This window comes from Notamacropus eugenii, chromosome 5, assembly GCF_028372415.1.
Source record: "Notamacropus eugenii isolate mMacEug1 chromosome 5, mMacEug1.pri_v2, whole genome shotgun sequence".
In the NCBI taxonomy this organism is placed as follows: Eukaryota; Metazoa; Chordata; class Mammalia; order Diprotodontia; family Macropodidae; genus Notamacropus; species Notamacropus eugenii.
In genome coordinates this window covers 420,066,402-420,091,997 of record NC_092876.1, presented here as the reverse complement: position 1 = coordinate 420,091,997, position 25,596 = coordinate 420,066,402, and the positions used below count along the sequence as shown (strand labels likewise).

Genomic DNA, 25,596 nt, shown 5'->3' with positions numbered 1-25,596 from the left:
TAGAGCACTTCTTAAAAAGGTTTCAGAGTGTGCAACAACCAAAAGTTAATTAAAAATCAAAAGTGCAATGCATCTGAGGTGTTTCTGGCCATACTCGCCCACATTGCATCATGCAACTTCACTGCAGCCTTGGTTCTGAAAACAAAGCATGTTTACTTTGCACTGCACATGCTTTCAGGGCATGCAACACCAACTAACAGCCTTAAAGGCTCCTGGTTGGAAAAAGTTTAAGAAGCCCTGGTCTAGAAGAATGAGCAAACAATAATAAAAAAAGAATCCTGTCATAAAAAGCTATGATTATGAGAGGTATACTCAGAGACAAATCCAGAAGAAGAGAGTGATTCTAAAATATCCTCAAATAAAGCCTCAAAGGAAAAAACACAGCTTGGATACAAGTACACCTACAATTCCTGGAAGAGATAGAAAAAAAAGAACTAAAAATAATTTTTAAAACCAAATTAAAAAGCAGAGTCAAGATGGCAGAATGAGGGAAAGCATTTTTTACATTAGGTCACTTACCCAACATACCTCCACAACAATATAAAAAAATGCACCAAACTTAATACTAATTGAGAAAACCAAGGAAAGGTTGCAATGGGGTATTTGTCCAGCTTAAGAAGATAAGCATATCTGGTGGCACTAAGGATGGGAGCTGGCTAGCACAGTGGCCCAGCAGTAGCAACAGCGAGCATTCTGGAGTCCAGGGATGTAAAGAGGGCTGAGAAAGACCATTGAGGCAGGAAGCCCACGGGCAGAAAGAGAACCCAGATGATCCCTTAATTAGCAATGTGTACAGGAATGGGTACTATCTAATAGTTCTGTCACCCATTTCCCAGATCCAGAGTACAACAAAGCAAAAGTCATAAAGGAACATGGGAACATAGTAGCTGGGTATTGAGCAAGGAACACATTCAGAAATATAACTGCGTGGTTCTGAGCCTAGAAGCAGAGCAAGAAGGACTCAGTTTTACTCTTTAGTGCTGTGACTAAGTCTGCAATGGGATAACCAGGGAAGAAATCCCATAACACCAGGGAACCAGCAATTCAGTCATTCTGAGCCTGCAGAGCCTCTCAGCAGGCTAATCATGATTGATTCCAATCTATATATAGAAACTCAAACACACAAGCCAACAGACCCAAACCTGGGTCAAGAAATTGCAGAGCTTAAGTCACAAAGGCAATGAACAGACCTCTCTCTAGACCACATCATTTTGGAAGCTCTAAAAATTTGCAGGCCCCAAAAGTAAACTGTGAAAGTAGAAGAAGAATGTAAAAGGACAGAAGCTCAGACCCTCAATTCCCATCACTCCCAAAGTGCAGAGTCCAGCACTAACATAAAGTCCAAAGTCAAGAAGCATGGTGGAAGACTGAGCAAACAAGCAAAGAAACAAAAAGAAACTGACCATAAAGAATGACCCTAGTGACCCAGAAGCTCAAGATATAAACACAGAAGAAGAGGATGACTTGAAAATATCTATAAGCAAAGCCACAAGGGATACAAAACAAACCCACATAAGTTATCAACATTTCTATATACTACCAACAAAACCCTGCAGGAAGAGATAGAAAGAGAAATTTCCTTTAAAACATCAGACGGTATAAAATACTTGGGGAGTCTAGTGGCTAAGACACACACAGGGACATAATTGAACACAATTACAAAATAATCTTTGTACGATAAAACTAGATTTAAATAATTGGAAAAATTAATTGTTTATGGCCAAGCCCATTTAAAAATGACAAGAGTACCTAAATTAATTTACATATTCAAAGCCACACCACTCAAACTACCAAAGAATTACTTTATAGAGCTAAGAAGAGGCTAACAAAATTTATTTCATCAAGAATATCAAGGGAAGGGGTGGAGTCAAGATGGCTGAGTAACAGTATGCCCTGCACTTTCTAGAGTGCTACCCCCAAGCCCAGCCAAATACCTGTAAAAAATGGCTATAAACAAATTCTGGAGCTGCAGAACCCACAGAATGATGGAGTGCAGCAAATCTCTAGCCCAAGTTAGCCTGGAAGGTCACAAGGAAGTATATATTGCACAACACTGGGAGCAGAGCCAGTCCAATGTGGGCCATGCCAGCACAAAGAGGAGCTGAGTAGGTCTTGGGGAGACTGAATCTCTCACACCTGTGGCAGTTTCCAGATTTCAGGACCCCAAAATGCAGAGGACAAATTGGAAGGTCAGTGGAAAAGTCTATGGGACCAGTGTGGGAGAGCAGAGTGGTCTAGCCCCAGTCCCAGGGCGGCACAGGGGGAAAGGGGTCGAGGAATCCGCAGCAGCCACAGCAGCAGTGATTATGGATAGTCAAGTAAATGGCTGGGGAAATGAGCAAAAGCTGAAAAAAGAATCAGATTATAAAATCTTACTTTGGTGATAAGGAAGACCAAAACATGCAAACCGAAGACCACAAAATCAAAGCTCCTCCATCCAAAGCCTCCAAGAAAAATATGAATTGGGGCAGGTCATGGAAGAGCTGAAAAAGGATTTTGAAAATCAAGTAAGAGAAGTACAGCAAAAATTGGGAAGCGAAATGAGAGTGATGCAAGAAAATCATGAAAAATGAGTCAACTGCTTGATAAAGGAGACCCAAAAATGCTGAAGAAAATGATGCTGTAATAAAAAATAGGCTAATCCAAATGACAAAAGAACCAAAAAGCCAGTGATGAGAAGCATGCCCTAAAAAGCAGAACTGGCCAGATGGAAAAGGAGATCCAAAAGCTCACTGAAGAAAATAATTCCTTAAAGATTAGAATGGAGCAGATGGAAGCTAATGACTTTATGAAAAATCAAGAAACTACAAAACAAAACCAAAGGAATGAAAAAAAAGTAGACAATGTGAAATATCTCACTGGAAAAAACAACTGACCTGGAAAATTGATCCAGGAGAGACAATTTAAAAATTATGGGACTACCTGAAAGCCATGATCAAAAAAAAAAAAGAGCCTAGACATCATCCTTCAAGAAATTATCGAGGACAACTGCCCTGATATTCTAGAACCAGAAGGCAAAATAAATATTGAAAGAATCTACTAATCACCTCCTGAAAGAGATCCTAAAATGAAAACTCTTAGGAATATTGTAGCCAAATTCTAGAGTTCCCAGGTCAAGAAGAAAATGTTGCAAGAACAGCCAGAAAGAAACAATTTGAATATTGTGGAAATACAATCAGGATAACACAAGATCTAGCAGCTTCTACATTAAGGGATTGAAGGGCTTGGAATATGATATTCCAGAAGTCAAAGGAACTAGGATTAAAATCAAGAATCACCTACCCAGCAAAACTGAATATAATACTTCAGGGGAAAAAAAGGTCATTCAATGAAATAGAGGACTTTCAAACTTTCTTGATGAAAAGACCATAGCTGAATAGAAAAATTGACTTTCAAACACAAGAATCAAGAGAAACATGAAAAGGTAAACAGGAAAGAGAAATCACAAAGGACTTACTAAAATTGAACTGTTTACATTCCTACATGGAAAGCTTGAGAGAATAACATGCACACTCAATTTGGTATGAAAATCTATCTTACATTACAGGAAAGTAGGGGAGAAGGGGATAAGTGGGGGAGAGGGTGAGGGAATGATAGCAGGGAGAGTAAATGGGAGGAGAGTGTAATTAGAAATAAATACTTTTGAGAAGGGTAGGGTCAAAAGGGAGAATGAAATAAATGGGGAGCAGGATAGGATGGAGGGAAATATAGTTAGTTTTTCACAACATGACTTTTATGGAAGTCTTTTGCGTAACTACACATGTATAACATATATATCGAATTGCTTCTCTTCTCAGTGGGGCTGGGGGGGAGAGAGAGAAGTTGGAACTCAAAGTTTTAAAAATGAATGTTAAACATTGTTTTTATATGCAACTGGGAAATAAGATATATGGGAAATGGAGTACAGAAATCTATGTTGATTTCATAAAATTAAAAAGATTTGCACAAAGAAAACCAATGCAACTAAAATGAGAACAGAAGCAGAAAGGTGAGGGAAAAAAATCTTTGCAGCAAATTTCTTGGATAAAGGTCTCATTTCTAACATATACAGAAACTGAGTCATATTTATAAGAAAAAGAACCCAATTGGTAAATGATCAAAGAATAATGATAATAACAGAAGAACTATTCTTGATCCCACTGAAGTCAGGATGCTTGTCCCAGAATTTTGTTTTAGGTGATAGCAACTTTGATTCAGAAATACACTTGAATATCTTAAACAAACAACTTTCATTTCCAGATCCACAATCTAGGAGAGTGTTTTGCACACAAAGTAGGCTCTTGCTTTAAATGTCAAGCTTCCTGCCAGAAGATCCTTTTGTAAAGATTTGTAGTTTAATTTTCTTTCATGATAGGAGCCACAAAGAATTACATTACATTAAAATACAGTACATTAAAAGAGTTATAAACCTCAGATATCAAGAAACATAATAACAGTTTTGTCCATTTACCTGAATATTACAAAGATATGTACCCTAAGTTCAAAGAAAGGAGGAAGCTCAATGCTTAAAGATGTGAGCTACAATTTTATCCTAATATGTTTTGTGTCCCTAGTGAAAAGAAGAAAAAAACAAATTGAAAATCCAGGAACAGACTATCCTAGGATGACAGTAATACTGCACTGATATGCAGAAAGAATAAGGATACTGTTTTCTTTCAAAACACTCCTTGAATTACCACTACACAAATTAGAGCTTTTGGAAATAGCAAATCATTTCAAAATCTATCTTAAATGAAAGTATGAGGATACTTTTATTATTTAAGAAAGTAGGAGTTCTCAAGCTGGAGCATATAACCTTATGTTTTAATAATACTAATTCTGATGCAATTTCCTTTGAAATTCTATATATTTAATTTTGTTAAAAGCATTATTCTGAGAAGGGATCCACTGGCCTCACCAGACTGACAAAGGGGTCTGTGATATAAATTAGTTGAGAATCCAAGTCTTGGAATTAAAAAGAAAAGGAAATACACATATACAATATTTAGATGACAGATTGCAAGTTGATCATTGATGCCCTTAAATTTAGGGCAATAATAATAGGTATTTTTTATATTTGCATTTTACCATTTTCATATATTTGATTAACAACCCAAAGAAGCAGAGAGGGCAAATATTTCAAATTTCTCAAATCCAGACATGGTTATCAATTGCAGCAGTGAATAACTTTACTTACCCTAATCCTAACAAGTGGCAAACATCATTTGAAAGCTGGTTGTTCCAGTTATCTGCACAAGCCACATGCCATACATTCTGAATGTTGAACTGTACCAAGCCATTGACACTTTGAGTGCCATTGACGAGCTGAACTATGAAAAGACAGACACAATATCATAATGACAGTAAATAACATTCCCCCAAACTAAAAATTGAACATTTGCCAACGTGTATGAATTAATGATTGACTATATCCATTAGAACTGAACATGTGTGAGCTGAAGGTAACTAACAAAAACATCTTTACAGATGATTCTAAAACTGAGATGGGACAGAGAAAAGTGTCCAAAAGTGCCAGAGATCAGCGTGCAGGTTACCTAAGGCAAATAACTACAAAAATGATAGACAAACATTATCAAGTGACACGTATAGAATCTCAACTTCTAAAAGTAAGAAAACTAAAATTCAGAGATTTTTTAAAGCATTTCTATTAAAGTTAAACCTTCCTTCTTTACTCACCAGAACTCTGACCTCTGCTCTTCCACACCCTGTGGAACTTCTCTGTGTCTTCTCTTCTAATTCCTCTAGGTGTTAGGGTTCTCTGCCTTAACAAATTACTTTGCGTTTACTTATTTGTGTAAGGAATGCATACCCACCATAGAATTTTTAACTTCTTGAGAATAGGACCTGATTTTAAATTTTGTCTTTGTGTGACAATCTCTGGCAAGGGGCAGGCTGGTCGTAGAAAACCCTGGGATTTTTAATTCTTCATAGTTTGGGAACAAATGATAGATCAAGGTGGCAGTATTCATGTAGGGGTTGTGTCTAGAGTTGAGGAAAAGACTAAGGAGTTGGAGAATGTCCTATGGCAGCAGTGCAACCATGACAACATCTGCAGTTCCCTTCTTTAAGAGGACTTTAAAATTGGAAAATCTAGGAGGTGTGTGATATGTTATCATGATAGATACTTGCTCCAAAAAATATATTTGCCAGATTTAATAATATCCTTAGAGCTCAGCACAGAACCTGGCACATAGTAGGTGCTTAATAAATGCTAATTGATTAATATTGGGTAATTCCCGATATTGGTATGTTACTTAATTTTTTTAAATGACATTCACATTTCATGAGGAAGATAAAACTATGTTGTTAAAACATCACAGTTGTTTTCTAGGAATTTTATGCCTATTACACTTTGCACAGCAATTTACATATGCTTAATAAATGCTTGTTGGATTGAACTGGATTAATGAATGAATTTGATCAAAAAACTCTGATTCTAGGGCAGAGGTACTTTATTCTTGTTTTCCATTAAAGATTCTGGTTTGGGACCAGTGAATGTTAACTGTAGCCAAAAGGTCAGAAGACTGTAGATCTTCGCAGGAAGCATGCCGTCAGGGGAAAGCACTAGATCTGGCCCCAGAAAACCTGGATTTGAATCCTGAGTCTACTAGTTAACAGTGAAAACCTAGGAAAATCATTTAACCTCTCTGGGCCTCAGTGGCCTTGTGTTTAAAATAAAGACATAAACATTTTTTCTACTTCAAAATTTTATCATTTCAAAAGATAAAAAAGGCAGCTTGGAGAAGGCCTTGGAATCAAAAGCCAAGGCAATGAATGGGGGAGAGCACCATGCTGAGGTTTTCTCTGCCACACAGGAAAGACAAAATACTGAATCCTCTTTCTGGTTGATAGAGGTACCCAGATGGATCAGTGAGATATCCTCATACACAGGAAGAAAACATGAAACAACATCCAAACACTCACCCTGCCCTCCCACCCCATACTCTCATTGCAAAACAATAGATGATTCCCATTTATTTACAGCAGCAACTAGATGGTACAGTGGATAGAGCATCGCCAGGCCTGAAGTCAGTAAAATCTGAACTCAAATCTGGTCTTGGACGTTTATTAGCTGTGAGACTGTGGATAAGTCACGCAACTGCTGTCTGCCCCAGTTTTTTCAACTGTAAAATGGGGCTGAAAATAGCACCTACCTGCCAGGGCTGACATGAAGATCAAGTGAGACAACGTTCGTAAAAGGTGCTCAGCATAGTGTCTGGCACATAGTAAGTTCTTTATAATGTCAGCTATTTTATATAATATTATTACAGGAACTTATAAGAGACTTTCTTCCTCTTCCTCAATAAAAATACATACCACAATTTGTTTCATCTGAACCATCAGTACAATGTTGATAATTATCACAAAGATTGACAATGGGAATGCACTCTCCATTCACACATTGAAACTCATTTTCCTTGCAGGGTTCTGTGAAAGAAAAAAAATTTAGTCAATAGTTTTATTTTAAAACAGTATTTCTAGCAAAAATATAAATAAAATTACAAAATGCTCTTTTATCACTTTAAAATCAGAGCATCCTATATTACGTAGATTTGGATCAATGATAATTATTGGCTAAAGCAACGTCATAGTAATTCGAAAGAATTCTTAAAAGTAGATTTCTGGAAGAACATAATTGACTATATTTTTCTGTATTATCAATTTTGCTATATATGACCTCCCATAGACTACAAAACTAGACCTTTATTGTCACCTTTTCACAGTGTATCTGTACAAAAAGACTTAGGGACTAAAGGTAGAAGATAACAGAGCCTTAAGAATTTTAGGGTTTCTTCCTTGTCTGGTCTTATGAGCTCTCTTTGACAGTGAAACTAGCAATACTAGGTAGATAACTCTCTTATCCATCACTTGTAGCAAATAATATACATTTTCTTTTAACAAGCACTCTGTTCTTTTTTTGTATAAATTTCTTTCTTTGTTTCATGCTTGCTAAATTATGAATGACGTATTTTCCATCAACTGCTGATGGAATATGCCATACTTTGAGGGTAATAAAATCTTTTTTCTAATTCATCCTGGTTTATTGGTGTTAGCTAGTCAAATTGATAAATAAATTCATGGGACAAATCTGGCAACCTCAAATAGGACAGGATGACCCAACCCCTGAAATCAAACCTTTGGTTAACCTAGTGTCAAAAATTTTGCCTCTTTGTAAGGTCATTCTCCTGCGGTAGTGGTGGTGGAATGTATAGTCATAGACCATTAGATGCACTGAAACAAGTTAGTGTTTCATGGTGGGTCTTTTTTTTTTTTGTTATTCTGTAGTATCTGCCTTTTGCATCTGAATAATTTACTAAATATAAACTATTGTCCAGAACTGAAGCATGAATCAATCAAGCATCTTCACTGATTATCTGAGGAGCAAAGCACTATCATTCAGGATACAAAAGCAAGGACTTAATCAAGAAAACTCATACTCCAATGGGAGGACCTCCTCTAATTCTAGGTGAATATCCAAGTTAATACTAGGATTTTTTTCCCAAACCCTGTGCTCTTTCTTCACTCTTACAGGCATGTAAGCAAGAGATTTGTCTTGTCTTTTTATCTGTCTGCTGTTTGTGCTCACTGAGTGTTCTGACCAACTTCTCTGTCTAAAGTTCCAGTTAAAATTCTAGCCTAGTCTAGTATCAGGTACTAAAATACCAGGAAGCATTTGGTAAAAACAACAACAACAAACTATTCTTGGTAGGGTAGATCCAGAGGAAACTGACTAAGTGGTTCTAAGGCTTGAATGTTGAGGAAAGGGAAGGCTGGTCCTACTGACTAAACTCATAGTTGGGGTTACCTACCACTAATGATATAAAGCTGACGTAAGTTTCAATCCTGCAATGAGATGCCATATCATCATTATGGGATGTAGTATTTTTTCTCCAGAACAATAATCTTTCAGATCTATTTTCACCAAATGGACAAAAAAATCCAGGACAAGTTTGGTCTATCATACTATCAGTGTTGAGTTTTTTCATACAAAATGGCCAGCCTATACTTATTCTATTGAATAGCCCTGGTCAATATTTGGTATCTTTCATCATAAAACTTTACACATTTTAAAGGGCAAAATAGAAGTGAAATTACTGAAACAAAGGGGTAGTTCATTTGTATAGACCTTGAGAATAAATTTGCCAACCAAATTATTTAAAAAATGAATTTCAATAAAAAGAAAAATTCAATTTATTTTGAGGTTTCTCCAGAGACTGAGGGCTGGTACTCTGTCCTACTGTCTACCTTATGTCCCACCCCTAGTCTCAAAAACTTCTGATTTGGGAATATTGACAATCCATCCGCAGCCTCTTACTCATTTAAGAAACAATAACCATGCTCTACACATCTCTTCCCTTGAGTGGCAAGAAAAACTCCTCCATGAAATCTGCTTGTTGATAACTTTTATCTTTAATGACAGAGATAAAAAATACAGAAAGGGAAAAGGTTAGAGATCCCGAGGAAGAAATGTCAACAGATACAACTGTTTGCTACTTTGCAGCAACATTCTGTCTCAGTCCAGGGTCTTGACAGAAGAAATGCCCTTTTCATTTCAGGTACCTGGCAAAACCTAATGTTAGACTACTTCCTTTACTTTCACTGGAATATAAGGAAAAGAATGATAATTTTTCTATCAAAAGAAAAAGATAATTTTTCATAAGCTTTCAAAAGATATAGTCCCATTTTTATCTTCCCAATTCTGACCAAGATAAGATTTCAGGATAAGAGAGAAGGAAATCTTTCTCTCCATTTACAGAAATTTATGGCAACATAAACTATTTAGAGACTGCATTTGTGGAGCCTTCCCATAAGATTGGTTGGTTGTTGTCCTTCATTCTCGAAGAGGACCAAAATGACAGTACCATGAAAAAGTGAACTTTCAGTGTGTATGACTATGGCTGATCAGACCAATACAAACTTGGAATGCTCTACCCCAGGTTGGGCCAAATATGCACATTCTACATTTCCTTTGTGCTGTCTCAATTCTGCTTTGCTCATAGAGCACAACATCTTTTCTGATATGGGCACACCATGCTGAGAGGTCCTGTGGCAATGTCTCCCATGTCCCACAATCAAATCCAAAGTTCTTGAGAGAGACTGTGAGAGTGTCCTTGAATCGCTTCTTCTGACTACCATGTGATCACCTGCCCCATGTAAGTTCTCCATAAAATAGTCTTTCTGGCAAGCACACACTTTGCATTCGAACAATATGGCCAACCCATCAGAGTTGTGCTCTCTGAAGCATAGTTTGAATGCTTGGTAGTTTAGTTTGAGCAAGGACCTCAGTGTCAGGTACCTTATCCTGACAGGTGATCTTTAGAATCTTCCTAAGACAGTTCAAATGGAAGTGATTCAGTTTCCGGGCATGGTGCTAGTAGACTGTCCGTGTTTCGCAAGCATCCAACAATGAGGTTAGCACAACTCTCTGTAGACCTTTAGTTGGTAATCAGTCTGATACCTCTCCTCTCCAGAATTTTTCTTTGGAGCCTCCCAAACACTGAGTTAGCTCTGGCAATGCTTGTGTCAACCTCATTGTCAATGTGTACTTCTTTGGGAAGTACACTACCAAGGTAAGTGAAATTATCTACAGCATTCAAAACTTCTCCATTTGTTGTAACCAATGGTTACACATATGGATAGTGTGCTGGTGGCTGATGGAGCACCTATATTTTCTTGGTGTTAATTATTAGGCCAAAATTAGCACAGGCAGCAGAGAATTGATCCATTCTTTGTTGCTTCTCAGCTTCAGAGACTGTATTGATTGCACAATCATCTGCAAACAGAAAATCATGCACCAACACTCTCTCCATTTTGGTCTTGGCTTGTAGCCTTTTCAAATTGAAGAACTTGCCATCAGTAGAATAGTTGTCCTTAATGCTATATTCATCCTCATTGAAAGCATTTGTCAACATGGCTGAAAACATCATGCTAAAAAGCATGGGAGCAAGCACTCAGCCCTGTTTCACTCAATTGGTGACTGGAAAGACACGAGAGCATTGTCCACTATACAAAACCCAGGCAAACATGGTGTCATGACATTGATGTACAATAATGATGAACTTCTCTGAGCAATTAAATTTTGACATAATTTTCCATAAGCCCTCATGACTAACAGTGTCAAAGGCACTGTCAGATCTACAAATGTGTACAGACCTCTGTTCAGCTCCTGGCATCTCTCCTGGAGTTGTCAGGCAGCAAACACCATATTGACTGTTCCTTAGCCCTTTCTGAAGCCACACTGGCTCTCAGGTATATGCCATCTTCTAGGTGAAGGATCAGTCTAGGAGGACTCTAGCAAAAATCTTGCCAGCAATGACTAAGAGAGAGAGACTTTCTGTGATAGTTACAGGACAATCTATTCCCTTTACCTTTATAGAGATGGACAGTGGAGGTATCCTTGAAATCCTGGGGGATCACCTCCTCCTGCCATGTAACCTGGAAAATTCCAGTCAGCTTTTGTATGAGCAATGGTCCCTCTACCTTGTAAATCTCAACTGGAATAGAATCAGCACCAGGTGCTTTGCCACATGAAAGGAGCCTAATGGCACTCAAAATCTTTTCTTCAGTTGTAAGTTTAGCTAATGAGGGATTGACTTCACCCTCAGGTAAATGGTCAATGGACTCCAGCATTGATTGATGATGGTCTGTTGAGAACACCACGGAAGTGTTCAGCCCATCTCTTTAGGATCATGTCCTTTTCACTAATCAATGTGGCTCCATCAGCACTGAGTAGTTGTGATGCACTGCACATTGCCTGCTTCAGCTGCCTTCATTGCCATTGGAAGAAATTGTTCTCATCCTCCCATTCCACCAGGGGAAATCTTCACATGCTTGGGGTAGACACCCCCCTAATTCACCAATGGGATTGAGACCCCTTGGTTACCCTCAACCTGGTTTGACCTGTCCAGTGAAACAGTTTAATGGAGTGTGGCCGCTGTGTATGCTGTAGCTTCTTGGAGCCACAGGTGAGAGTTGGGTGGAACAGGTGGACACAAAAGGTGGAAAGAGTCCTGGAAAGGGCTCAGCAGCCATCACACCAAAGGTACTGGCCCTCCATGAACACACCCTACACCGCTCCCATAACATTACTGGTTAAATACAAGAGTGGCCATTTTTGCCACCATTTTTTACTGTTGTATTAGAAATACAAAAAGAAGAAAAAGAAATTAAAGAAATTTGAAATTGAAGGAATAAGAATAAACAATGAAGAAATAAAACCATCACATTTTGCTGACAGTTTGATGATATACTCAGAGAATGCTAGAGAATTAACTAAAAAATGAGCTAAAAAACTAATTTAAAAATGAACAACTTTAGTAAAGTTGCAGGATATAAACTAAATCCACATAAATCATTAGCACTTCTATATATTACCAATAATGTCCAGCAGGAAGAGTAAAAAGAGAAATTCCACCTGAAATAACTGTAGACAATAGAAAATACTTGGGAATCTACATGCCAAGACAAACCCAGGAATCATATGAACACAATGACAAAACACTTTTCAAAAATCTCAACAACCGGAGAAATATTAACGACTCATCAGCAGAGTGAACCAATATAACAAAAATGACAATTTTACCTAAATTAATTTACTTATTCAGTGCCATTCCAATCAAATTGCAAAAGAATTATTTTCTAGATCTAGAAAAAATAATCAGAATTCATCTGGTAGAATTCTGGTCAAGATTATCAAGGTATTCAATGAAAAAGAATGTGAAGGAAGGTGCTCTAATGGTACCAGATTTCAAAGTATATTACACAATGGAAATCACCATAACAATCTGCCACTGGGTAAGAAATAGAGTGGTAGATCAGTGGAATAAATTAGGTACATAATACAGAGATTAATTTAAATACATTTAATTTAAATACAAAATTTAATGTATTTAAATTAAATTAAATTTAATTTAATTTAAATACATAATTTAATTTTTGATAAAGAGAAAGATCCAAGCTTTTGAAGAAAGAACTCACTATTTGACAAAAATTGCTGGGAAAAAATGGAAATCAGTTTGGCAGAAACTGGACACAGGCTAATATCTTATACCATATACAAGATAAAATCAAAATGGGTATGTGATTTAGACATAAAGGGTGACATTATAAGCATTAAAGGATCACAGAAACTTTTGCCTGTCAGATTTATGAATAAGGAAAAAGTTTATGACCAAATAAAAGAGAGTGAGAATCATAAGAAGTAAAAGGGATAATTTTGACTACATGAAATTTCAAAAAAAAAATTTGCACAAACAAAACCAATGCAGTCAAAAGTGAAATGAAAGGTAAAAATTGGGGGAATTTTTTTTTACAGCATGTTTCTCTGATAAAGATCTCATTCTCAGATATTTAGGGAGTGAAGTTAAATTTTTGAAAATAAGGCCTATTCCCCGGTTGATAAATGGTCAAAGGATGTGGACAGGCAGTTTTCAGAAGAAGAAATCAAAACTATCAATAGTCATATAAGAATGCTCTAACTCACTAATAATTAGAGAAATATAAACTGAAAAAACTCTGAAGTACTACCTCATATACATCAGATTGGATAACATGACAGAAAAATAAAATGACAAATGATGGAGGTGTTATAGAAAAGCAGAGAAATTAATACACTAGTGGTGGAGTTGTGAACTGGTCCATCTATTCTTGGAGAAAAATTTGGAACTATGCCAAAAAAGCTATAAAATTGTGCATACCCTTTGACACAGCAATACCACTAAGTCCACAAATCTAAAGAGATCAAAGAAAAGAGAAAAGGACTTCTGTGAACAAATATTTATAGCAATTCCTTTTGTGATGGCAAAGACTTGGAAATTGATGGTATGTTTATTAATTGGGAAATAGCAGAGCAAGTGATGGTACATAATTGTGCTAGAATACTATTATGCCATAAGAAATCATGAAGGAGGGGAATCTGTAGAAGATCTATTTGAACTGTTGTAGTAATGAAGTAAGCAGAACCAGAAGATCATTGTACACAGTAACAACAATGCTGTAAACATGATCAACTGAAAAGACCTACATGCTCTTATCAATATAATGATCCAAGACCATTCCAAAGGACTCATAATGATCATAATGAACAGAGAGAGAATTGGTGAACTCTGAGTATAAAATGAAGCATGTTTTTTACTTCTTTTTTTTCTTGTTTTTCTGTGCAATGTGACTTATATGGAAATATATTTTGCATGATTTCAACATATAATTGATATTATAATTGCTTTCCTTCTCAATGAGTGAAGGAGGGACTAACAGGAGGGAGAAAATTTGGCACTCAAAAATTTTAAAAATATTAAAAGTAAACAAATAAATATTTTTAAAAGAAACTAAATTTATTAATGAATGTAATTTCTTTAACTGTGAATTTCCAAATTGTGGATTGAATGATTTTATAAATGCAGAAATGGAATGAAGGAAATAGGTTATGAAGACAGGCTTGGGACATGATTGAAAAAATGAATGAATATAGATTTAACTAGCTAACCTCAATAAACCAAAACAAATTAAGAATAGATTTTATTACACTTAGGGTGTGACATCTCTCTCTCTCTCTCTCTCTCTCTCTCTCTCTCTCTCTCTCTCTCTCTCTCTCTCTCTCTCTCTCTCTCTCTCTCTTTGTCTTTCTCTCTCTCTGTTTCTCTCTGTCTCTCTGTCTCTGTCTCTGTCTCTCTGTCTCTGTCTCTCTCTCTCTGTCCTTCTCCCGTCACAAACTGCAAAACCAGACGTGGCAGTTGTTCCTCAGTCTCTCCTTTTCTCCCCATAACAGGACAAAAAGACCTAGTTGCTACAGGTGGAAGCCTGAGAATATCATCTTCTCTTGTGTAGCCTAATGGGTGGTTTTCTTTGACTTGGTGAAACTAGTTTTATTATAAAGATAGCTCCCTTATCTATCTCCTGTAGCCAATGGTATACTTTAAATAAAACCTCCAGTATACTATTTTTCTTTGTATTGCCACCTTCATTTTAATAAGTAGCCATCTTTCTTTTTTGTTGTTTCATATGATACATAAATAATGCTTGCTAAATTGTGAATGACACATTTCCCAACAACTGCTAGTGAGGCATGCCACACTCTGAGTGTAATAAAAATTTATTTCTAGTTTGTATTGCCTTATTGAGGTTAGCTAGTTAAGCTGACTGCAAACTCATGTGAATGGTAAGACAGCTCAATTTTTTTCCTGATTTAGGGAATAATATACATTTGTTAAATGCAAGTAACAAGACAATTTTAATTTAAAAAAATACTAGAGAATATAAAATGTAACAATGTCCATTATAAAATAAATATAATGTTCTAAATCATTGATTAGAGAAATGCAAATTTAAAAACTTTGAGATATCATCTCATACCTATCATATTGACTAAAACAATAGGAAGAAATGAGGAATATTGGAGGTGATGTGGAAAAATTGGGACATTAATACAGTGTTGGTTGAACTGTGAAGTGATACAACCATTTTGGAGAGCAATCTGGAGTTATTTCCAAAGAGATATAAAACTGTATCTGCCTCAGTTCCCTCATCTATGAAATGAGGATGATGATAATACTTAGCTCATAGTGTTGTGAATATCAAATGAGATATTATTTGTAAAATGCTTTGCAAATTTTAAAGCACTGTATAAATGCAAGTTATTTTATTACTCTTTTTTTGTCCTCATCATGATCTTTCAATTTCAAGAAATTGAAAGGTAAATTGACCATTGAAAAAGATTGGGGATCATTGTACATACTTACTGGAATATAAAGGTTGAAAGAAGTTTGGAAAAAAAATCCTTTTCTGTAGGATAAGATGGAATATGAATGTCACAATTAATGTAGGAACTTAGTATCTTTTTTGTATTTTAAATTCTTTTTTGAATTAAAAAAATTTCTCCTTTCTTTTTACTATATTAATATGTATTTATGGAATAAAACAAGCATTCCATAACATAGTACAATAAAAAAGATGATTGTACATGAAACAACAAATTTACAATGCACAACTTGTTATTGTTTTCAAATAGGCAGCAAAAATATCAAGTAAATTTCTTTTTTCTCCTTTTTTCTACCCTCCCCCACATTCCCCCAGAAATGGTTACTATTAGACATAAATAGACACACACACATACACACACACACACACATGCACACACACATATATACACACACACAATTTAAAATTATTCTATATGTACTTCTATTTATCAGTTCTTTCTCTGGATGCAGATAGTGTCTTTCTTTATATGTCCTTTATAATAATTTGGGTATTTATAATACTCAAAATAACTTATTCACTTAAAGTCATTCTTAAAACAATATTGCTGTTATTGTATACCACGTTCTCTTGGTTTTGCCTATTTTGCTCTTCATTATTTCATGCAAGTCTTTCCATGTTTTTCTAAGATCACTGAGTTAATTTCTTATACACAGTAGTATTCCATCACAATCATATGTCCAGCCATTTTCCAATTAATGGGCATCCCTGCAATTTCCAATTCTTTGCCACCACAAAGAGAGCTGCTGTAAACATTTTAGAACATATGGGTTTTTTCCTTTTGTCCTAATCATCTTTGGAAATAGATCTAGTAGTGGTATTGCTGTATCAAAGGACATAGGTAGTTTAAAAACTTTTTGAGTATAATTCCAGATTGATCTCCAAAATGATTGGATCAGTTCACAATTTTACCAATAATGAATTAGTGACCCAATTTTTCCACATCCCCTCCAACATTTGTTGCTTTCCCCTTTAATCATTTTAAGCTAATCTGGTAGATATAAAATGATACATCAAGGTTGTTATAATTTGCATTTCTCTAATCAATAATGATTTAGAGCATTTTTACATGACTATAAATTGTTTTGATTTCTTCATCAGAATGTTGCTTGTTCATATCCTTTGACCATTTATCAGCTGGGGAATGGCTCCTTTTCTAATAGATAAAAGAAATAAAAGTTCTTTATATATTTTGCTATGAAACCTATATCTGATGATAAACTGTCTATAAAGTTTTTCTCCTGAATTTTCTGCTTCCTTTCTGATCTTTGCTACATTTATTTTAATTGTACAAAGCCATTTTAATTTAATATAATGGAAATTATACCTAACTTTGCTTTCTATCAGTTATTTATTTATAAATTGTTTGTCTAACTGTAAGTCTGATAAGTAATATGTTCCATGTTCTTCTAATTTTCTTGTAATATTTCTTTTTAAATCTAGGTCATGTATCCATTTTTGACCTTATCTTGGTAAACGGTGTAAGTATTGGTCTATGTCCAGTTTCTGCCATACTGCTTTCCAGTTTTCCCAACAATTTTTACCAAATAATGAGTCCTTATCCCCAAATCATGTCTATACACGTGTCAAATACAAGGTTATTATATTTATTTGCTGCAATAAATTGTATATCTACTCTAGCCCATTGATCTACCTTTCTGTTTCTTAGACAGTACCGGATGTTTTTGACTGTCTTAGCACCACTAAACCTCTTTTCTATACATATAGACATATACATATATTTATTTTGTCCTTTGATATTCTTAACTTTTATTCTCCAAATGAATTTTGTTATTATTTTTCCTAATTCAGTAAAATAATATTGGTAATTTAATTGGGATGGCATTGAATATATAAATAAATATAGATAAAATGGTCATTTTTATTGTTTTGACCCTGCCAGTCCATGAACAATTAATATATCTCCAACTTGTTTCACATCTGATCTTACTGGGAGGGCTTCTAGTTTTCTCTATTACAAACAATGATTTCTGATGGTTTTATCAATTTAAAGAAAAATCCATTTATATCAGTACTTTTAATGGTTTTTAATAGAAATTAGTGTTGAACTTTATCAAAAGCTTTTTATGCATCTATTGATAAAATCATTTTTATAAATTCTTATTATTGATGTCATCAATTATGTTAATAGTTTTCCTTATGTTTAAACCATCCCTGCATTCCTGGAATAAATCCTACTTGATCCTAATGTATAGTCTTTGCAATATATTGTAATCTTTTAGCTAGTATTTTCAAATTCAAAACTTTAATAATCTTTAATATAAAATATATTTAATGTATCACAGTATACATACCTGACATTCCTAAGTGATATCCAGTAGTGAAGTTGGCCAAAAACCCTCTTTTGTTGACTGAATTGTCAGTGATAAAGAGCACAGTCATCTGGTTGGAAGTGGAGTATACATCATTTAAGGGGCCTGATCCTGTGTACACAGCTGTTCCCAAGGAAAAGCAAAGTCTTAGTAAATGTATTCAATGCATTTTGAGGAAACTATAACACCTATTTGATTCTATGCCTATACAACTCCAACAAATATAACGAAACTGGTCCATTTAAGCAAATGGGCGAATTCATTCTTTGATCTTTTAGAAGATCAACTTTTATTGGTTTGTGGTAGAATGTATCACTCACCTTGGCACTGAAATAGCATTTGACTTTTACCCACATACTGAAATTAGACTTTTAATATCTCGAAGCACTGAATGTCAGTGTTTCTCATCTGCAAAAGGAGGGAGCTGAAGTAGATAGCTTCTAAAGTGCTTTAGTCACCAAATTTGTGAAAGGAGCCCCTGAAGCTACCAAATCATGTCCCTTATGACTTTATTTTTACCTTTAAATTTCTTAAGAAATCAATTCAGTTAGACACTTAAGTGCCTAGTATACAAAGACTGATGAGACATAGATCTTGTCATTAAAACGATTATATTGCATTGAGAGGTGTTGGTAGCATATAGAATCTACACATAAATCAATAATGAGTGTTGTGGACAATGGAAGGTATAATATAAGCTGTTTGAGCTCGGGGATGGTTTTTGATTTTGTTTTTGAAAACATTCCATATTAGTGTCTTTCACAGAATAATAATGCAATAAATATTTATTGAATTGAACTGAATCCAGCTAAAGTACTCTAAAATTTGAGAAAGGAATATTTTGGGAAGGAGATCAGAAAAAAAACTATATAGAAGTCTTGAACGAAAATTAAGATTCTGAAAAGTAGAGACTAAGAGGTAATACATTCTAGGTATGGAGAAGAGAAAAATATTGCATGATTTTTGAAGCAGGAAAATATGTAGAATTAAAGGAATAATTGAAACTCCAGTGCAATGAGATTGTGTATTTGTGATGGGAAGTAATGTTAAATACATTAGAAAGTTAGGTTAGAGCCATATTGAAGAAAATCTTTGGACTAACAAGTTTAAATTTTGCTTTCCTAAGTAATAAGGAGCCATGAAAAGGGGTAGTGGGATGCTTTAGCCAAGAAAGCCTATGCCTTACGAAGATTACTTTGGAAACTAGTTGAAGGCTATGTTGATGAGAGGAGACTGGAGGTGGGAACATCAATTAAGAAGCTTTTTAAATACTCCACAGTAGAGATAAGAAAGGTCTAGAATTAGTGTGTATGTGAAGCAGAGAGAAGGGAACATAAAATCATAGACGAAGTGCTAGAAGGGACATTAAGAGTGCATCTGGTCCAATCTCCTCATATTAAAGATTAAGAAACTGAGGCATTGTGAGTTGATCTGACTTGCCTAAGATTATAAAGCTAGTAGTTGGCAGAGCCAGGATCAGAAGCAAGTCTTCAAACTTCAAATCAATGTATTATATTTATTACACTATGCTGTCTGTCAGGGGTTAGATGCAAGAGATGATGAGATGAAATTAATAGAATTTGGCAACCGATTGTATTTAGAGGGTCAGGGAGAAGAAAGAATCAAAGACGACTCTAAGGATTTGAACTTTAGTGACCAGGAGAACAGTGCACAACAGACATAGGAAAGTTTGAAGGAGTATTGAGTTCCTTCAAAGAGAAAGATAATGAGTTGAGTTTGGGAACTTCAGATATAACTTTTTGGGGAGATATTTGTCAGATGGTTGATCAGGAGACCAGGGAGAGATATCCAGATTTGGGAGCCATTTGTTATGATGGCACAGGAATTCTCTGTACCAGTCATCTATCCAATCTTAAATATCTCTAGGACCACATGAAGATAACACGATCTCTTTTGGTAACTTTTTTGATTTTCCAAAACCTTTTCTGGAAGATATACTAATAATCTGTCAATTAAATCTATGCAGTGGAAAGAATTAAGATAGATGACATGGATGATGAGATATGCTAAGTTTCTTCAATATCTATATCTGCAAACATAAGGGGAAAGTGGAGGCATCTAGGTGGCTCTGTGGATAGAACGCTGGGTCTGGAATGAGGAAGATCTGAGTTTAAATTTAATCTCAGACATTTACTATCTGTGTGACCTTGGGCAAGTCATTCAGTCTCTGTTTGCCTTAATCCCCTGATGAAGGAAATGGCAAAGCATTGAAGTATCTTTGCCAAGAAACCCCCATGGACAGTATTGATGTGCTATGTCCCACAGGGTCACAAAGAGACAGACACAAATAAAGGAGTAAATAACAACAAATAGGAGGACATAATAAACAGCACATAAGATCTAGCATTTCCCTGATTTTTCATCCTTCCTAAAAAAAATTCTATATGGAACGATCTGTCTTTGGTTTTAAGGATAATTGAATTTAATCTGAGATATACTACATGAGCTAATCAAATGGTCTGAATTCTGCGCTAAAATCTGTGCTAGAATGATTCAATGGATAATACTTGCCCAATAATGAGGAGTTGTCATCTCTACCATCTCTGACTTCAACAACATCTGTAATAACTTCTAAGTCAAATGCTTCAAAATGAAGTTGAATGTTCTTCCCTTTTTCAGCATTTAAGTACCAGATACCTAAAATACAGTAATTAAATTAATTTAGAAGTACAATTAATATTTAAACATGTCCCAGAGAAGTAGCTTTGAGGCAGAGGATTTCAGAACTCTTTCAGGATCACGTTTGATTCCATGGATAGTGAACTTCCTAACAACTTTGATTATAGGTAACATGTTAAAGTTATTAACATCATTGCCAGTAAATCATAAAATGAATTTGAAACAGTTTGCTATAATTTAACTATCACAATGAATATAAAACATTCTTTTTTCTTCTATTTCCCTTTTTATTATGAACTTAACTAATACCACATAAAATAAATAACCTTTTCAATATATATTGTAGAACAGGAGAGGAATGCAATGAAACTGAAAATGTATATGATGTTTGTTTCAAAGTACGTCAGACTCCAAAACCAACTTTAATTTTATTACATCATATTGTCTCTCAGGAAACAGATATGGGAGATGATATAGAGGTGACAGGGCATGGCGACTGATTATATGTGAGTAATCAGGAAGAATATGGAGTCAAAGATGATTCTAAGGTTTTAAACATTAGTAGCTGAGATGTTGGTGATATTATCGTATAACTTTCAAAGCTGACCTGGTTGTATGTGATTTTTTTCCTCAGTTCTAATATCATTTGGGGGGAGGGGGCAGGCACGTAGAACCTTATTCCTATCTCCCCTCTCCCCCCCATCTCCAACCGTCTAACTGAAGAAAAAAAGGAGAAAGTCTTTTAACAAACTTGAATAGTCAAACAATGCAAATTACTACACTAGTTATGTCTGGAAAAACATATGTTATTTCCATGATAAAATTTTGGCTTTTGGTTTTAAATAAATACTATTTATCATGTTAAGAAAAGATCCATTTATTTCCATGCGTTCTAGTGTGTTGTTTTTTTTTTTGTTAAACAGATATGGAGGTAAAATTTTGTCAAAAGCTTTTCTACATCTTGATTTGGTCATGTAGTGTTTATTTTTCTTATTATTAACATGATGTATTTTATTTATAGTTTTTCTAGTATTGAAAGAATCCTGAATTTTTGGTATAAATACACCCTGGTCATACTCATAAACCTGGTGTATATTTATTTTAAAATATGTTCTGTGTAGCCTTTTTAGTAATATTATATTTAATATTTTTGTATTTATATAATTAGGGATATTGATTTATAGTATATAGATATATAATTAGGGATATTGATCTATAATTTTCTTTGTTTTGTCTCTCTATGGTTTGGGTGTAAATCATACATTTGTGTCATAGAAGGAATTCAATGGAATCTCCTCTTTTCTTGTTTTTCCAAATATTTCATATAATATTGAAATTAATTGTCCTTCAAATTTTTGATAAAATTTGCTTATAAATCCATAAGGTTTGAGGGTGCTATTCTTTTGAGAATTATTATATGACTTATTTGATTTCTTATTTTGATTATATAAATTGTCTATTTCTTTTTATTTTAATCTCAACCTTTTCATTTTTTGAAGAATTTACCCATTTCATTAAAATTGTCAATTTTTTGGCAATGTAGTTGGGCAAAATAGTATATTACTCTTCATTTATTATTAATTCTCATTTTTATATTGGTAATTTATCTTTTCTTTAAAAATAAATTAATGTTAATTCTATTTTTAAAAAAGACTTATCTTTAATTAATTGCCTCTTTTGCTTTTAATTTTGTTCATCTCTTTTTTGATTTTTCAGAATTTCTATTTTGATGTTGAATTGGGACCTTTAAATCTATTGGTTTCTTGGGATTTTTTTTTTTAGTTCAATGTACAATTAATTGATCTGACTTTTTTCTCTTTTGTTTATGAAAGTGTTAAAAAAACAAAACAAACCTCATACATATTATCATCAGCACTGTTTTGGTTTTATCCCAAAAGTTTTGGCATGTTGTTTCATTGTTGCCATTTCCTTTGATTAAATTGTTGCTTGTATTTACAATTTGTTCTTTTACTCATCAATTCTATGGAATTTAGAAATTTTAGAATTTAATCTCTATAATTTAAATCTTTTCTTCAAATGACTTTAATTGAATATAATTTTTATTCTACTGTGGTTAATAAAGGATATATTTAACACTTCCCCTATATTTTTGTAAAGTTTATATGACCCAATATATTTTCATTTTTTTAAAAGGTACTAGTAGAGCTGAGATATATGTATGCTCCTTTCAATTCCCTTTAAGTAGTTACTAGAACTCTATCACATCCAAGTTTTCTAAAATTCTATTCAGGTTCTTAACTTCTTTCTTTTTTATTTTTGTTGGATTTGTCTAGATCTGAAATGGGGTATACAATTAGGCATTTCATATGAGAGTTTAATGGTCCATTTCTCTTTATAACTTTTCCGCTAAGTGTTTAGATCCTTTGCCATTATGTGCATAGTGCCTTAAGGATAATTTATTTTCCCTATTTTTCTCTTTTTGCCTTGTCTGAGGTCCAGATTGTTATCCTTGATTTTATTTTTAGTTCAATGGAATTAGAACAAATTTTGTCACAGTCTGTTGTTTTAATTATATATTTTATGTTTCTAGCAAGTTGAATTGAATATATTTCTATGCCAACATATTGCCTATTTCTAAGTGAGTTCATTCCATTCACACTTATAACTATTATGCTTATTCATTTATCCTATTGTCTTATTTTTTTTCATCTCTTTACCACTTACTCTTTACCTCCTCTTTACAAAGAAGAAGAGGATAGTGACAGAAAAGACTGTGCTTCACACTAGTGACTTATGCTTGATGCAATCTGTTCTCTCTCCCCTGTGCTTCTTCTTTCTCTTTATATCAAACTCCAATCTCAGGTCATTATAATTTCTTTCTTTCCTTTTAAATTCTACCATGCCCTCCTCTTTTCACCATCAAAATTCTGTAGCTGCAGTTTGTTTTGTTTATCATTAATTCCTGAATCTATATTGTCTCATTCTCTACTCCCTCTTTTCCTAGTTCCCTCCTTTTTCTGAGTTGAATTGAATGTCTATGTCAACTTTTGTGTGTTCTACTCTTTTTAGGTCTCTTTCTCACTCTCCTTCTTTCTCTCTTTCTTCTATTCCCTTCTTTCCTTCTTCTTTTCTCCCTTCCAAAAGATTTCAAGACTCTTTGCCTTTTGTCTTAAATTGGTGAACCTTAGTTTCAAAGAAAGAGTTTCTGCTTCTGAGAATAGTCATGTAATACCTTGTGTACAATAAATGCTGAATTTGAATGAATACAATTATAAATTTTACATAGAGAGCATCTCTGATCCATTTAATGGAGCTATTTCTCATAGCAAATAATATTCATTGCCCTTGGCTTTCTCATAATAAACCTTGGTTCATTTCTTTTCTTTAGGTAGATTTGGCGTTTCCTTCATCTTTCTAAGTTTCTGGATAATGTTTCTCATTGTCCAGTTATTCCTTTTCTCTGAACACACACACACACACACACACACACACACACAGAGTTACAGTTTATCATTTGTAGTTGTGTCATTCTTTGACCATAAGCCTATATCTGCCAAGTTTATAATTAATTTTAAAAATTTGAAATAGCTATTTAAAAATATTCAGTTCTCTGATGATAATAAGAAATCATGACTCACAGAAAGCTTGATTGGGATAGTTATTTGGGTAATTCATAGAAGAAAATGTTGTATTTGGTTCCCACATTTCCTGAGGTCCTCCACAGTCAGCTAAAAGAACAAACATTGAAAATATATTAATAAGCTGCTGCTGATAGATAATGACAGATAGAGTAGGTCATAATTAAGGCACTGTCGAATTTTAATAACAATAGATGAAAGAATGTGTAAGTCAAAAAGAGATTATGAAATGTTTACATCTGAGATTTTTTATAAAAAGGATAATTAAGGAAACGAATTTATTAAGTAAAACAAGTTCAGAATGTTTTTATTCTTAGTAACGAAATAATACTTGGGGGTTAAATAGTTTCTTCAATAGATGATGTTTAAAGACATTATTAGCAATACTCTTTCCAAATAAGGCCAAACTTACCTGCAGATAACATGGGTAGTTGCTTTTGTAGACCAATTTGAGAGATGCTATAAAGTACCCTATTTCTTCTCAAACCACAACCATCAACTCAGTTTTATTTATTTTTGGTACCTGAGATTATCTTTATTAGTAATTAATTTGTTCATACTCAACTTCTCTCTTTCCTGTTGAGATTCTTTTAGAATGAAAATTATCCTGAAAAATGTGGCAACGTAAAATTATAACCTTACTATGAATGAATTTCATCAGCTAACTTTCCTACAGATCATGGACACCTGAAGGAGGGAATTTTCAAAGGTTAACTTCACATACTCCTTAAGTCTGTCTAAATCTGGCCCCAGTCTCTCTATTCTTCATGATCCTAGGTTGAAACCTAGATCATCTTTGTCTGACTAGAAAAACTGGAAATAGTCTTTCTGGGTGAGTACTACAAATGTATTACACATTACCATAAACTGTATTAAATTTCTTTCAATTTCCCTCCCAACATTTAAAAAATTTGTTCTTTTGAAAATGAGAATATGAAAATAAAATCAAGTCACAGCCTTCTAGTTTTCTGTTATCTTTCAAACATGAAACTGCTGTTTGGGTCTACTGCTATTTTACATTATAAAATTTCCATTAGGCTCTGAGTGCAACAAGGCAATTCTTTTACATCTCCCTAATTAATTCATTTTCATCACAGTAGTGTTTCCAAACCTTTTAGATCCCTTTTAGATCAATTTCACCACAGTAGTGTTTCCAAACCTTTTAGATCCCTCCCCAAGTCTCCCATGGTTTTCTGTCCCTCCTCCTTCATTTCTGTCTCACAAAGAGGTGGCTATTCTCGCAGACAAGGACAATTTCTTCACATGTG

The 25,596-nt window shown here is 34.4% G+C and overlaps 1 protein-coding gene across 1 annotated transcript in view; it reads right to left on the bottom strand.

Moving 5' to 3' along the window:
* TMPRSS15 (transmembrane serine protease 15) overlaps positions 1-25,596 on the bottom strand; it is a 155,630-nt gene that overhangs the window by 32,248 nt on the left and 97,786 nt on the right. Inside the window, exons 14-18 of the mRNA XM_072614948.1 lie at positions 24,329-24,418; positions 20,622-20,747; positions 18,072-18,212; positions 7,318-7,428; positions 5,177-5,309 (exon numbers count right to left, since the gene is read on the bottom strand). Coding sequence (XP_072471049.1) covers positions 5,177-5,309; positions 7,318-7,428; positions 18,072-18,212; positions 20,622-20,747; positions 24,329-24,418 — 601 coding nt within the window. The remainder of the gene's footprint in view (positions 1-5,176; positions 5,310-7,317; positions 7,429-18,071; positions 18,213-20,621; positions 20,748-24,328; positions 24,419-25,596) is intronic.